The sequence below is a fragment of the Micropterus dolomieu genome, linkage group LG16 (genome assembly GCF_021292245.1).
Source record: "Micropterus dolomieu isolate WLL.071019.BEF.003 ecotype Adirondacks linkage group LG16, ASM2129224v1, whole genome shotgun sequence".
NCBI lineage: Eukaryota > Metazoa > Chordata > Actinopteri > Centrarchiformes > Centrarchidae > Micropterus > Micropterus dolomieu.
The window spans coordinates 21,241,509-21,257,742 of record NC_060165.1 but is presented as its reverse complement, the minus strand read 5'-3'; the positions used below and the strand labels follow the sequence as shown (position 1 = coordinate 21,257,742).

Genomic DNA, 16,234 nt, shown 5'->3' with positions numbered 1-16,234 from the left:
CTTATCTCCCCTGTCAGAGTCGACAGTTTGTGTTTGCTCAAACAGCAGATCAGGAGGCCAACATTAAGAGACTATTGGCTCCCTCCAAGTGCTTAAATAAACACATATCTGCACCTAACGCCTGTCAGCCACCCAGAGTCTGGGGGGGGGGGGGGGGGGGGGGGGGGGGCATGCGGCCTGGACTATGGGAGACCAAGATTTACATTACATTTATTTTGTTTGTGTGAGTCAGAAGCTGTGTACACTATGTTCAAGCAATATGTTTTTTCTGAAGGCTAACACTCATTTCTTTTGTGAGGAAGCCAATATTTAAAGCTGATATTCTATAACTTGAAAGCCTTTTCATATTAAAGCAATAAATACATACAGTAAATAGATAATTTTATAGGTTAAGGTCTGTCAATGAGAGTGCTAACATTTGCATTAATGTGGATGTTTTGCATTTTTGTTTTTAAATGTCTGCATTCCCCATCTGCCTGCTTCATACCTTTGAAAGATATGATATGAAATATATGAATATATGAATATGAAAGATATGCTGTTTTAAGGTAGACAGCTCATCAGGATGATTGATAAGTGCTTGGGTGGAACATGACCAACCAAAGAGTCGGAAGGTGGGTTTACAGCATTATAATTACCTGCATCAGGGCAACCAGTGTCAAGTTGTGGCTAATAAATTCAATTACTGTCTTATATAACAAAGTACATTTATGGTTTGTTTATATGTAGTTTATGTGCATATTGTATGGCAGCATTTAAACAGTGGAATAAAAACTAAAAAATATAATGTGGATATAATATAACAGAGTGTTTGATGTTGTAGATCAAACACTATTTACAAAAGATCTTCATTGTCTCTTGGGGGCAGGTTGTGCAGTAGGACATTTACTCTGGTTAATTTAAGATGCCCGGACATTTGAGTAGTGTTCAGTAGTGTTGAATCCACAAATTCAAATACACAAAGACAAATCTTCTGAGAGATGTCACATATAGAGGCCAACATACACAAGGAGTAATATTCGTATAGATATATTAGTCCTTTCAGAAATTCATAGTGTGGGGATATGGATGGAATCCAGCCTGACCCATGGCTGTAAAGCATGCTTTTAAGTACAGTTGAACATCCAGAGAAGAAGAAAATGGTCTCAACCATAAATGGGGTGTATGTATGTCTGTCATACCTAGTTGTAATTTGGGCTGTACCCAATGTCTTTTTCTTTTTTTTTTGCTTTTACATTCGAAGTTTCTGTTGAGGTTTTCAAATGAAGCTCCAAATGTCTGTCATATTTTATGGCGTCATCACCCTAGAAAAAAACAACACACCATTCGTTTTTATTAAATACACTTTCTTTAATGAATATAACTCAGCATAAATACATGTGGGCGGCAGGCTATCCCAAAATCTGAACACTCACTTGTTGTGCAAATAACGGGGGCAGTGACCTAGGTAAACAATTTTACAATATTCTAGATTTGTTGTTATTGTGGTTATATAAATGCAGTTTCTCGTGCTGTTAGATCGCTACTAGACCACATATTAATACAGGTGTGTGCCTCCCTGTTTTATGACTGCAGTGAAAATATTGTTTTTGAAAGACTAAATGCCAACAAATATGGATTAAAGCAGAATATTTCATTGGAAAACAACATCTTGTCAATTCTTTATTCAATACATTTAGACTTTTGGAATTTACAACGCTTGGAAATGTGTAGATCACACGAGTCGGAAACAATCCTACGCAGCAACCGCTGGAATCTACTTTATAATACTAATGATATAAGTGTAGCGTAATCTTAATCTGCAACTGTGCAGAAATACTGGGTTTCAACAAAATTAACAGACAAAATTTGAATGTTGAGTTGGAATTCGAATGTTACAAATGAAGCTTCAAACTTCTTGGTATAGCCATAGTTGTAAGAGGAATGCGTTAACTGATCTCTTCCTTTTATAAAAAATGTTATATTTATAAAAGTAAGGTATTTTTGTAACAAAAGAAGCCTGAACACTGTCAGCCATTTGTACTCACTTTATTGATTTTTGATCCAATGCAAGTTTTTGAGAAATATGTTCACAATTTGCATTTCTCTCAATTCAGGCAACAACCAGAACAGTATCGATCAACTAAATAATAAATGCAGCAAAGTAATAAATATGTTGTCAAACTAAACAAAACAATACTCTCTAGACAATGTGATCTTTCAATAAAAGGCCAATAAAGGCCTTCTGTTTCTGTGTAGCACTTGTGTAGATGAACATGCACTCCCAAGAAAGACAGTCAATTACCTATAGGATATGGTCATCATCTCCATTCATATGGGAACATAAGATGATTATTGTGTATGGAAACAAACAAATTGTTTCTGCTGACGGATGCAGGAGTTGTTGGTGAGAGATTTCATGGGGGAAATCTGAAATTCATTTGACTATGTGGTTTTCTTCACAAGCGCACTGAACAGTGTAGTGTTTGTTGTGTCGAATGGAACACCACGAACTGCATATCCATGAGGTTTATAAGAAAAAACACACACATTAAAGGATGCAGAACATGAACAAGCACTGAATGTGTACATGTACAAACCACACACACATTGGGGTAGTAACTAGTTATCAAGCCACTGTGATCTTGCCATTGATCAGCGTGCAGATCAAAGCAAGGAGCATGGCTGCAGAACTGTGTTGGCTAATTACCGGGTCCTGTAAAGGATTTCGGTCTGTAAGCATGGCCTCTGGGCCTCACCCCCATAGCAGGGTTCCTGTGAACAGGGCCACGGAAGACCTGACAGGCATGGAGATGAAGTCTACAATTATAAACACTCCACTGGCATATGTTCAGCGTGACGGATTCGCCCCGGCGCTGCCAAACTTCATTGCTTCCCTGCAGAGGAGGCATCTGCGAGCCTCCGACTGATGTTTTGTGATGTATACCTCAAAAGCGCACCATCTCTTTTTCATTCATGTTTTTTATGGTGCTTTTCAACCAGCTTGATCACCACTGATGGCATCATTACCATCAGCATTGCTGATCTTGACTGAGCATAGATATGATGATATGGGATGACAGAAGGTGATATTATGTTTCGAAGCCATTCACTTACAGGTCTGCAACTGGTTTGACAAACTTTGGCCCTTTTTTAAAAAGTATTTCATCAAGTAATTGATCCCTTGATTATGTTCACTTGCAAAATTTTTCTTAGGGAGGAAGTCTTGGTGGATGGTGGGTGGATTAAGTTCAGGCCTCTAACACCCAAGACTAGGGTTTGCACCTTGTATCCCAATGCGTTAGTAAATTTAGTCTGAGATTAAGGAAACATTGGGGTTTGGTTAATTACTGGACAACTAAACAAGCCCTGTCTTGTGTCACAATTGACTTTTTAACATTTTTAACCAGGAAAGTGATCTTTCTCTACCTAATTGCCGTGAGTTGCCTAAACATACAAACAACAAACACTGTGCAAATGTTTTAGGCAAGTGTGGAAAATATGGTGTAAAGTAAAAATCCTTTCAAAAATAGACATGTAAATAGACAATATTTTTCAATTAACAAACAAAAACTAAATGTGATCCTAATGAAGGATCATGTTAAAAATTAAACCAAAATGTAACCAAGCATGTTATGCTTAATGCAATCCAAAACACTACAGCTCCAATTAGAATTTACCAACGGGAGGCTCAGATACTAATAGAAGTCAAGTCCATTTTATTCATGTAGCCCAATATCACAAATTTGCATCAAGGGACACCCTCCATTCTTGGACCCTCATCATCACAACTTGGCTTCTTCCATAGCCATAATCAGCACTCTTCTTAAGTAATCTCAATTGTCTTTAAGCTACAGGGTTTGACCCTCTTATGGACTTGCCCCTTTTGTCAAGCCATTACGTTTAACCTGCACTAGTCTAGGGCTCACAAGAAATGGTGGTGTTAAAGGCCACTGAAAAAACAGAAATACTGAATAAACAACAGGGGTGCAAACTTGTCAGATCACAGGAATTTTAAATTTTATTGCATTAAAATCCAAACATAAAACAAATGTCGGGGTAAAATGGTAATTGTACGGCTTTTAGACTTTCCAAATGTTATAGGCCAAATTCTGATAGTTAAACAAATCATGTCGCAGGGTTTGTGGCACTCAAAAAAATGTATCCACCATTTTACAGCCATTTGATTGGCCACTAGTAAAATTGGCTTAAAAGCACGGAGCACTTCCAGGCGCTAAGAAGAAACACGATGCTATTAAGCCAACCAATCACAGTAGATTCAACGCAGAAGACTATCCGCATGTATCACCTTTCCGCTCTCTATATCATAGCCTATTGTATGGTTTTACTGCATGCTGATAATCACTCATTACACTAAAAGACATCAATCTGGCACCTAGATTGCCAACCAATGTTAACAGCTGACTGTGTTTTGGGTGGTTTATGTAGAATATAAAGAGCACAATTTTTCAAGTGCTGGAGTTTCTGCTCTTTGAGTAATTAGCCTGTTGGCGAAGATCTGAAAATGTTTTTGAATATGCTTTGTTTAATCATGTTTTTTTTTCACCTTAAGGCAAAGTGGTCAGTGAGTTTAGCTGTACTGAGTAATTGCTTTGTGGTTTGCAGTTGTATCAGATTGTGTTTTATCTCTGGGAATTTAAAGGCAGGGTAGGCAAACACTTTTTGTCATATTTGTTGAAACTGTCTTTATACCACCAATGCATATTAAAAAGTTAGGTGCTCTGAAAAAGAGAGTATAAAAATCGGCTGTCTGCAGTAAACACAGCCACTCATTTCATTCGGACCGAATGCAATGATTGGCTGTCTTGACTGTCACTCTCCCTCGCTGCCATGGCTACCAGCCGTGCTGCTACAGAAGCTGCCCCCGTGCGCGCACCCGGTAAGCTCGCTCAGACCTGACGAGCGCAAGCGGTCAGACCGGAGATAATATCTGCGTGGCTTTTCAATGATAGTGATAACTGAGAAACTCCAAAGGGCTGAAAAGTTACACCATGGTGGCTTTAGTTCTGCTGGACAGGTAATCTGGCTTTTATCATTTTGATGGTAATTTGTTACTTTCATCGCTAGCAAACGTAGCTACCTACTTAGCATACAGCTAACTGTTGCTACGAGTGCAGGCTGGTGTAGGAGCCAGAGTAGAGACGATGAATTATATCTAGCTGTAGGTGAGCTGGAAAACAGCAGCGCAAGCTGCGTTTTCCAATGCTAATATTAGGCAAGACAATTTAGGTGTAGACTGCACCGGTTTACCATCTAGGTTTATTATACTATGTTTACACCTGTCTTTATCGTTACCTTGTATCTAATCTGTTTGTGTAATTATCTTGTGTCTGCAGGCGTTGTTTGACTGAATGTTACTCTTTTACAAATGATGTATCTGTGTGTTTATAAAGACATTTCAACGTTGGTGTACATCAGAGGTCACTAATAGGCGGACCGCGGTCCGGATCCGGACCCAGCCGCCATCCTCTCCGGACCGCCGACCTACAGCCCATTTATTATTGAGACTTACTACCTCGTGACGGAGCGTTTCTATTTTAACCCGCGCAGCTTTTCTAGCATTTACTGTACTGGTTTAGAGGACCAGGAAACTCACAGACCAATCGCATGTGCTCCAATCGTCTCATGTGACGCTGCTCAGCCAATCAAATCTGTGCATACCGATGCTTGCGAGTCGAGTCCGCGAGATTCACCAGAGACGTTTTGGAAACACACCCGAATTGAGGAGACGAAAGATAAAAGAGATTTCACACGACTTTTAATCAAGAATGTACAGATTTTTACATGTACATTCCTCCCACGGGCAGTTCAAAACCAGAATATCTCATAGATCTCCAATATGCTAGCTGGAGCTCACGTTTCTCACTGAACAACAGAAAGTAGGAAAGTGTTAGCTCTGTAAGAGGAAATGAAAGAGAAGAGGAGTTATTACAGCTGTTCATTTGTTATGAGTGTTTATTATAAAATTGGTTAAGACTACACTTCATCACTTCAAGCTACACTTTTACATTTTTTCTAAAAATTAGGCACTTTAATTTAGTTGACTTAAATTTAGAATTTATTATTTGAATAGTTATTATTTATTATCCTTCCAGTTTGATGTGAAAACTGACTGAAATATTATTTGATTTGACAGTCCGTTGTTGACTAAACATGTGTTGATACAACTATAGGTTATAGTACTGAATGATGCAAGTTCGTCGTTTTGATGTTCCGGACCTTTGCTTCAGGAAATTTTCTCTAACTGGACCTCTTTGAAATCTAATTGAATACCCCTGCTATAGGATAACAAAGCTACACCATTACACAGCTTTGTGTTTGATCCAACAAAAAAAAAATGTGTCACTAAAATCAAACATGTTGGACGCAAGGAAACATGACCAACAGAGCTGCAGTAAGGAGGAGGATCTACAATGAAAAGGGCAGGAAAAGACTGCTATTTGCCTTGAAAACAGACTCATAAATGTCTTACTCTGATAGATGATATCTCTCATATAGATGAGATCTCTGATCTTAAATAAATGAAGATAACAACCCACCCTCTCTTTCCCTTCATCCACTCATCCCTTTATCCACTCTTCCCTCATTCCCTCATCCCTTCCTATTCAACCCCGTGCACGCCTCTCTCATGTCTCATCTACAGGTGCTGGTCATATAAAAAAAAATATATATATATATAGAATATAGAATATCATCAAAAAGTTGATTTAATTCAGTAAGTCCATTCAAAAAGTGAAACACAGACTGATATATTTCAAGTGTTCATTCTTTTTAATTTTGATGATTATATATATTGGCTAGGCTGGGAAGCTAGAGAGCTTGTGGATCCAGGAGTGTGGCTGGCGAGGCGAGGGGGCACAAGGCAGCGACGGTCTGGAAACAAAAGAAGAGACAAAAAACAGTTAGGAACAAACTTTAACGCGAAGTCTCGAGTGGAACGAGAATCATCTGAGTAGGCCGAAAACTGTTACCACGGATGGCAAAAAACAATCTGGCACCGGCCCTCCAGGAAGCTGGAGCTTAAGAGCACAGCGGTGATGAGTTGATCTGCTGCAGGTGTGGAGGAGAGCCAGGTGCCGAGCCAGCTACCACGCCCCCTGCACAGAGAGAACACACCTCCCAAGCAGCCACACAGCCCAAGCCGTAACAATGATGATTCTTACCTCGAGACATTGTCAGTTATACATTTGTTTTTCATTGTGTGAGTAGATTGATGTGTACCGCTCACTGCATGAGCATTATACAACACAACTGAGAAGTTAGCAAGCTGATTTTTTGCTGAGGGGACAGATGGACCTGTACCTCGAACAGCTGAGCAGCCAGCCAGTGACAGCAACTACTGTATAATAACAGAATGAGAAGAAATGCTCCATTGTAGTTAGCGCTCAGTCAGTTCAGTTCACCATATGCTAAGTGATAATAATAAATAAAAGCACATACAAACCCTTTTATCCCCTAGGCATCCCGGAGAATATAACTGTTCATCCCAAACACATTCTATCATTACTTAGAGACTAACAGCGACGGAACGCTGTGAGAGTGACTCACTCCAGACTCACAGACAGGTGCCGCCTGCTTTCAAAGTAAAATTGAACTGAAATAAAACTGAAAGTTTGTCTGAGCCACAGCAGAGCTGTCGAGTTGAGTGCCTTTGTTTGTCTCTAAAAGAAAATTCAGTACATCTGGCCTTTCTCAGCAACATAGTACACTGGTGAGTACAGCTGTTCATTTTTACTGTCAACATTAAAAAAGAGCAGCCACAACTGTGAGTTCCTTGTATCTTTTTGTGTCCTTTAATTTAGGTAGCTATGGGACACACCAAATAATTAGGTACAATTAGATTTTTTCTTAAAGTCAATTTGTTTGTTTTTAATATTGCTATGTGTCCTCTGTCAAGCAGCTGACAGAAACTTTGGATGTGCAGAGCCTTCCCTTTTTCCAACAATCAGCATTGACACTAAAATCAGTTGTTCTAAGACAGGAACTTGTTGTGTATTGTATCATTCAGTTAATGTTATTGTCCTTAAGGTTTTGCAACTCAAAAATATAGAATTCCATAATTCATTCAGATGCACCAGTGTTTGTACAAAAGAAGTCAGGTGACTGAGTACAAAGACCCATTTTTTCATTTAGGTATGAGGATGTGGCAATCAGCAGACTGGAAGTGTCAAGTGAGGGTGACTCACTCCAGTCAGACCGGAATGTCTTAGTTACAGGTGCCACCTGCTTTTAAGAATGCAGAAAATTTAAATGTGTAGTCCTCAAATTCAAGAAGAAGAAGAATTAACAAACGCATTACAACTTGTCAGTGACCTGACACCCAAACTTGTGCTTAAGAATTTCAATTTGGGACTTACCTGTGTAAGGGCGGCTGTAGAGGAGGTAGAGCGGGTTGGCTGTTAATCGGAAGGTCGGCGGTTCGATCCCTGGCTCCCCCTGGTTGCGTGTCGAAGTGTCCTTGGGCAAGATACTGAACCCCGATTTGCCCCTGGCGGCTATTCCGCCAGTGTATGAGTGAGTGTGAATGTTAGTTTCCGTTTGAGCACTTAGGCTCAGTGTATGAATGTGTGTGACTGGTGAATGCAGATGTAGTGTAAAAGCACTTTGAGTGGTCGAAAAGACTAGAAAGGCGCTATACAAGTACGGAGCATTTACATTTACTTTGTCACATGATTTGAGAATTTGGGGTAAATTTCAAAACTTAGTCCAAGAATTTCTGCACAAAATTGCAGTGTCTCTGACAAACACTAGGGAGTACAGCTGTCATATAAAAAAAATAAAAATGAATGTCTGCCACAATTCAGAGATCCCAAAATATATTTTTTATGGAAAAAAAAAATTTAAAATTCAGTAAAGTAAGGGACAGATCAAATAAGTACCTATAATTAGTCAGGATTGGCCGAGTGCAGAGTCAAGTTAGGAGCCACACGCAAGACAAACAAACGAGCAGGATGCAGTTCAAGTGTTTAAAGTCCAAACAAAGGTAGTTGCAAAATCCAAAGGCATTTTCCATAACTGGGGAAGACAAAGATAGGCAGGAAGCATTCGACAAATGAGCACGCAACAAAGACTGAACTGAACTGACAAACATTTAAGCAGAAGGTAACAAGCAGGGTGGGACCAAGATCAGATGAAGCACATGGGGTAATCAAACAGAACACCACACACACACACACACACACACACACACACACACACACACACACACACACACACACACACACACACACAGGCAGGATGATTAACAGACAGAAAAAAACAGGACTTACACTAAACACGGAACAAATGCGAAACAAAATACAAACCGGGACGTGACCAGATAAGGAAATCACAGATCCCAAACCAGAACTAAAACTGCCAAAGCAAGACTGAGACAGGAAACCAAAACCAAATAGGGGGGGCTGAACAGTTCAGGAGGACGACCAGGAGATCGACCGGGCAGGCCGAGGCTTACAGGAGACAGGAGGCAGGGCAAAACGGAGAAACACAGGTGAACAACCTGTTGGCAGGACATAGGGGCTGGGCAGTTCAGGGGGGACGACCTGGAGGTCAAACCAATGGGCTAAACAGGTCAGGAGGTTGACCTGGAGGTTTAACCAGTAGGCAGAGCAGGGCAGGCGGGCAAGAGTGAAGGCAGAAACCGGAGACCAGGCAGGAGACTGGGTACCTCAGGAAGTCAGGCAGGAGGCCGGCGATGAGGACGGAACCCATCTTGTGGGTGGCTATGAAGGCGAAACCTCTTCAGAGATCGAGCAGAGCTGAAGGCCAGCAGTGAAGCAGCAGAACAGGGAACCAGAGACAGGGCTGCAGGGCTGAGGACCTGCAAAGGGAGAGGAGGAACCATGGCAGGCAACAGGACAGCTGGAGACCATCGACTGGACAGCCACAACTATTGACTGGACCATAGGACTGGAGACTGGAGACTGTCGACTGGACCACGGGATTGGAGACCGTCAGTTGGGCCACAGGACTGGAGGCCGTTGACTGGAAACTGGGGGTTGGAGTCGGCCGGGACTGGACCACAATACAGGACGCTGGCGATAGGTCAGCAGGACTGGACTGGTCTGTGCCATAGGGGAGCTCTGTCTCAGAATCGCTGGGCAGCTTTGACAGAGGTGGGCATCAAAGGCATCAAAGCAGCACGGTGGCAGCAGGATCCACGTCGCCCTATTGAAGTTTATATTTTGCAATGGCATTAACTATTGTTTTACGCATTACAACGCATTACAACTTTAAGTGACTTGAAACCCAAACTTTGTGGTTCAGGATTTCAATTTGGGAGCTTCCTGAGGTCCCCATTGCTTTATCAAACAAAAAAGTTCCATTTGAATTTCTTCACTCTTTCACTTTTGTTCTTGGTGTGTAGATATGGCTGCTGCCAGCTGTCTGCTGTCTGAAGATCAGTTCCTGTGCTGCATCTGTCTGGATGTGTTCACTGATCCTGTCACCATACCATGTGGACACAACTTCTGCAAAAACTGCATCACTGAACACTGGAATGTCAATGTCGCATGGAAGTGTCCCATGTGTAAAGAGGTTTTTACCACAAGACCTGAGCTGCACATCAACACTTTCATCTCTGAGATGGTTGCTCAGTTCAGACAGTCAGCTCTGCAGGAAGCCTGCAGCAGCAGCAGCTCAGAGAAACAAGTGTCCAAACCAGGAGATGTTCCCTGTGACGTCTGCACTGGAACCAAACTGAAGGCCCTGAAGTCCTGCCTGGTGTGTCTGGTCTCCTACTGTGAGACTCACCTGGAGCCTCATCTGACAGCTTCAGGCCTGAAAAGACATCAGCTGATCGACCCTGTGGAGAACCTGGAAGGCAGGATGTGTACGAAGCACGATAAACCTCTGGAGCTGTTCTGTAAGACCGACCAGACATGTGTCTGCATGCTCTGCACTGTTTTAGACCACAAAATGCACAATACTGTTCCTCTGAAGGAAGGATATGAAGGAAAAAAGGCAGAGTTGGAGGCTGAAATTCAGCAGATGATCCAGAAGAGACGACTGAAGATTGAGGAGATCAAACAGTCGGTTGGCCTCAGTGAGGAAGATGCAGACAGAGAGATAGCAGAAGGTGTTGAGATCTTCACTTCTCTGAAGGAGTCTGTTGACAGAGGCCTGAAGGAGCTCATCGACACCATCGAAGAGAAGCAGAGAACAACAGAGCAACAGGCTGAAGGCTTCATCAAAGAGCTGGAACAGGACATCTCTGAGCTGATCAAGAGAAGGACTGAGGTGGAGCAGCTCTCACGCTCTGAAGACCACCTCCATCTTCTCCAGAGTGTCCAGTGCCTGAATGGTGCCCCACCTATGAAGGACTGGACAGAGGTCAGCATCCATCCACAATATGATGGGACCATAAGGAGAGCTGTGAATCAGCTGGAGGAGAAACTCAGTAAAGAGATGAAGAAGCTGCTTGAAGCTGAGCTGAAGAGGGTCCAGCAGTATGCCATAAATGTGACTCTTGATCCTGATACAGCACATCCTACGCTCATCCTGTCTGATGATGGGAAACAATTGAATCCCGGTGATATACAGAAGAATCTCCCAAACAACCCAGAGAGATTTTCTCTCAACCCCTGTGTTTTAGGAAAGCAGAGTTTCTCTTCAGGCAGATTTTACTTTGAGGTTCAGGTTAATGGAAAGACTGAATGGGATCTAGGAGTGGCCAGAGAGTCAATCAACAGGAAACAAGACATCCCACTGAGCCCTGATGAGGGTTACTGGACTATATGGTTGAGGAGAAGAATTAAGTACAAAGCTCTGACTGATCCTCCAGTCCGTCTCTCTCTGAAGTCTCGGCCTCAGAAGGTGGGGGTGTTTGTGGATTATGAGGAGGGTCTGGTCTCCTTTTATGACGTAGATGCTGCAGTTCTTATCTACTCCTTTACTGGCTGCTGCTTCAGTGAGAAACTCTTTCCATACTTCAACCCTGGTCTGAATGATGGTGGTAAAAACTCTGCCCCTCTGATCATCTCTCCTGTCAATCATATTGAGTGGACTGATCATTTTTAGACTCTGACTTGAGCCATGAATTTGATTACTTCAGAATCAATTTGACAAAAATCCTAAAAGATTTGTTAGTTTTAATGTAGTATATTGTGATAATCATATTCAATCATCAAACAGCATGTGAAATCACATTAGGAAAAGCTGAATAATAAGTGCAGAGGTGGTTGCTGATTACCACCTCCTCCTAAGAGTTCCTGACCACTGACTATAGCTTGAAATGGCGCTAAACTTTGTTGTTTTTGTTGTATACTGATGTGTCTCAAATGTCATGTCTCCCATTACTTGGCTTTAAATTGGTGTGACACCAATTTCCAGTATGATTAATTAGCTCTACCACCCTGCTGGACCTACCATTGTTACAAATAGTAAGTATGCTCTAATGCCAAACCTTAAAACAGACTTCTTTTCTGATGTAAAAGCTATTTAGTGGAAAGTGAAGGTGGAATATGGATTCAAAATGTAATTATATTTATGATTTAATAAACTGATTACTGCAAATTTCCAGTTTTTTAAATAGTGTCAATCACCTAAGCTTTACAAGAGGGAAAAACATGTGGTTTAGTCTGATGTTGCTAAATCAGTTTCACCATTTTGTCTTTAATCAATATAATGATTAGAAGCTTTGGATTATCTGTTAGATTTGAAAGGAGCCTTAATGAGCAGAGTGAGCAGTGAGGGACAGGGAGGGAGGTTTGGAATTTCTTGTTGGTCAAATTTGAATTTGATTAGATTTTTAAAAAATTATATTGAAACTTGTATCTAGTTGCTTTTTTGGGTTTGTTTGTTGTTTTATAATACAGATATTCATTTTAATTTGACCTGTAACTGTTAATGCTGTGTCCAGCGGTTCCCCTCCTCTGTTTACCTTTTGTTCTCCGTTTCCCCACCCTATTGTCCCTGTCTGTCTGTCTTCCCTGAGAGTCTTTCTGTAGGTGGGTGGGTGTGGTCTTCCTGGCTCCTGCACTCTCAGCCACCAGTTATCTACCCCGGGCCAGCACGCCAGTATTCGCCAGATCGTCTGCGTATCTCCCGTGGTACACACCTTGGCCAGCTCTAGTTGTGAGTTATTTTTCTTGTGAATTTTCCCTCGCAATTCCTAACACTTGTTTGCTCTCCTCCACCTTCTCAGAACCTGCCTGCCAGTCTCCGGCCTGCCCATCTGCCTCGCCAACTCCGTCTCAACTCACCGTCTTCCCTGACTCTTCACCCCAACAGATTCTGAGTGTCTCAATAAACTCCCTTTACTAGTATCGGTTCTTGGCTCTGTCCTGCTTTTGGGTTCAGCCTTCTCCAGCACACACTCCTGACAGTTAATGGGTATCGTAAAAATCTACTGTATCATTCAGTTTTAATGGCAGGATTCATATTTACAGCAGTACAAATAAAAAATGTGCAACATACTGTACGTGTAAAAACTTTAACATAAACTCAAATGTTATTGTATGAACCAAGACAGATTATTTTGTCTTGCCTTTTAAGTTTTAAAACACCACAATTCCTGTTTCAAATACACAGCTTTTATAGTTACAGTTTTAGTTAACATCCTCTTTTAATCAGACAATCTTTGATTAATAGGAGAACATAAGGGGTGTAAAGTAGGAGGGGTTCAAAAGAGTACATTAGCTATCGTCATTGGGCGCATCGGTCAGAATGCGCAGAAGGAAGCCAGGAAACTATGAATATCCTCTGAAAAATGTTTTTATAAAGATGACACGGTGAGCGTTTGTGACTTGGTGCAATTCAAACATGGCAGCGCGCAACATTTCATAAAACAAACAATCCGCCAATTTTAAGCGAATTAACAAATAAGAGCAGTCAAATCGCACTGGAGGACCTCGAGGACGACTGTTTGGAGGACCTTGAAGTTTACATTGACCAGTATTTTCATCGAGTGGTCATGGGGAAATCAAAGAGAAACCGCACTGAAGACTCACCTTAAAGGCCGCGGCAGGGAGCTGAGAGGGACCAACTTCAGCGTTAATGACCAGTTTCCCCGGGAGATCCTGGACCGACGCCGAGTCCTGTTCCCGATAGGAAAGAAGCTTCTTGGAGAAGGATCACAGGCTGTCATTGCGGTGGATAAACTTTATGTTGATGGCCAGCTGTACCGCGACCGAGACACCACTCCTTGGCTCTACTAAGAAGCAAGTCCAGCAACAGGTGAACTGTATCACTATGCGATCATGTTTTCCCCTCTCAGTTAATTACTCCGTGACATACTGCAGGTTAATAGTTATAAAATACAGTGCACGTCTCAACAGCCTATACTGTGGTTATCTGACTAGACTGTCCGATAATGTTTTGTGTATTTTACTCTGTTTTTGTTTCACTGTCTCTTTCTTTTGTTAATGTTGCTCTTCCTCCGCCGTTTACACATCGATCAGCTGCGCTATTTTCATACTGTTTAATTCACAAACAGTCGGGCACACCGCTAGCACACACACGCATGCGCATACAACATGAACACATAGACACACACATACAGGCGCATACAACACACACAATGATACAACACGCACACTGCACACACTAGCGGAGTTGGTTCAAGGGAAAAGAGATTAAAATTTTTTAACCATCTAAATAATCTGCAAGCAGACATTGTCCTACTACAGGAGACTCATTTACCCAAGACAGCAGATAAACTAACCTCACCACAGTTTCCTCACTCATACTCAGCCTGTTATAACTCAAAACAAAGGGGTGTCACCATTATGATAAATAGAAAAACACACTTCAATCATAATACCACTACTATTGATCCAGAGGGTCGATTCATTATTGTTAACATTTCGATTCAAAATACTCCTTTATGCATTGCTAACATCTATGGCCCAAATGTTGGCCCCTCCTTTTTTCATGCTTTCTTCAACTCACTCTCTGCTCACTCAGACACAGCTCTTATATTAGGAGGGGACTTCAACATGCATTCAATCCAGCAGTTGACAGGCTCAGTACGGCAGGTGGTCACCGTACTTGGAAATCAACAGACGTCCTTAAACAATACATGAGCGATTTTGGTCTTTGCGATGTTTGGCGTTCTCACCACCCCACTCTTAGAGAATATACCTTCTTTTCACCAGTCCACCACTCGTATTCTCGCCCTTGACTATTTTTTGGTTAGCAGCTCAGATATGACAGACATTTCCAACACTCAGATTCACCCTATCACTATCAGTGATCATGCACCGGTTTCTATCACTCTTACTAAAAAAAGGGTCACACGGCCAACTAGAAGTTGGAGATTTAACGCATCATTGCTTAAAGACCTAGATTTATTATTTCAAAAAGGAGTGGGCAATATATATGGAAACTAATGACCTGCCAGGAACCTCACCATGTCTTCTTTGGGAGGCAGCAAAAGCAGTCATGAGAGGCAAAAGAATCTCCTATTCATCATACAAAAAAAAGAAAGAGAGATCTTGTGTAATTAGAGCTAGAACAAAAAATAAAAACATTAGAAACTACCCTTGCTACCTCCCCACAGGAACACATGCTGAATGATCTGAGAAAATCAAAACTTGAATTAAATGAAATTATTAATAAAAAGACCGAATTTCAGTTGCAAAGACTAAACCCTAGCAAGAAGGTTAGAGAAGGTCACTCCTGGTATAATACACTCTGACCAAACAGGATTTATTAAGGGCAGGCACTCCACCAACAATACACGCAGGCTACTTAACGTAATAGACTATGCCACTATTCATAACCTGGAAACTACAGTTGTTTCTTTAGATGCAGAAAAAGCATTTGACAGAGTAAATTGGAAATTTCTATTCGCTACTTTATATAAATTTGGATTTGGAAACTCTTTCATAGATTGGATGAAAATCTTATACAGTTCCCCAAGAGCTTCTGTCAAAACAAATGATCATACTTCTCCATGCTTTAGTCTCCAGAGGGGTACCAGGCAGGGTTGCCCACTCTCTCCCTCGCTATTTGCTATTTTTATAGAACCGCTAGCAGCTGCTATCAGACAAAATAATAATATTAAAGGAATTCAAACAGAAAATATACACCACAAGATAAGCCTTTATGCAGATGATGTATTACTTTTCCTCCTAAACTCACAAACTTCTCTTTCTGAGACAATCACACTTATAGATAAATTCTCATCCATCTCAGACTACTCCATTAACTGGAGTAAATCCATAGTTTTACCTGTAAAGTGTGATTTCCAGAGTATATCTACCACACCGCTAAAGTCTGGGAATATTAAATA

The 16,234-nt window shown here is 41.4% G+C and overlaps 2 protein-coding genes across 8 annotated transcripts in view; one reads left to right on the top strand and one right to left on the bottom strand.

Moving 5' to 3' along the window:
• The window catches only part of celf2 (cugbp, Elav-like family member 2), a 492,311-nt gene that overhangs the window by 359,578 nt on the left and 116,499 nt on the right, over positions 1-16,234 (bottom strand). The gene's annotated exons all lie outside the window — the stretch shown is intronic.
• On the top strand, positions 10,366-12,018 carry LOC123985228 (E3 ubiquitin-protein ligase TRIM21-like). The gene has a single exon (XM_046072672.1). It carries the CDS (start codon positions 10,369-10,371, stop codon positions 12,016-12,018), a length of 1,650 nt encoding a protein of 549 aa, XP_045928628.1. The 5' UTR covers positions 10,366-10,368.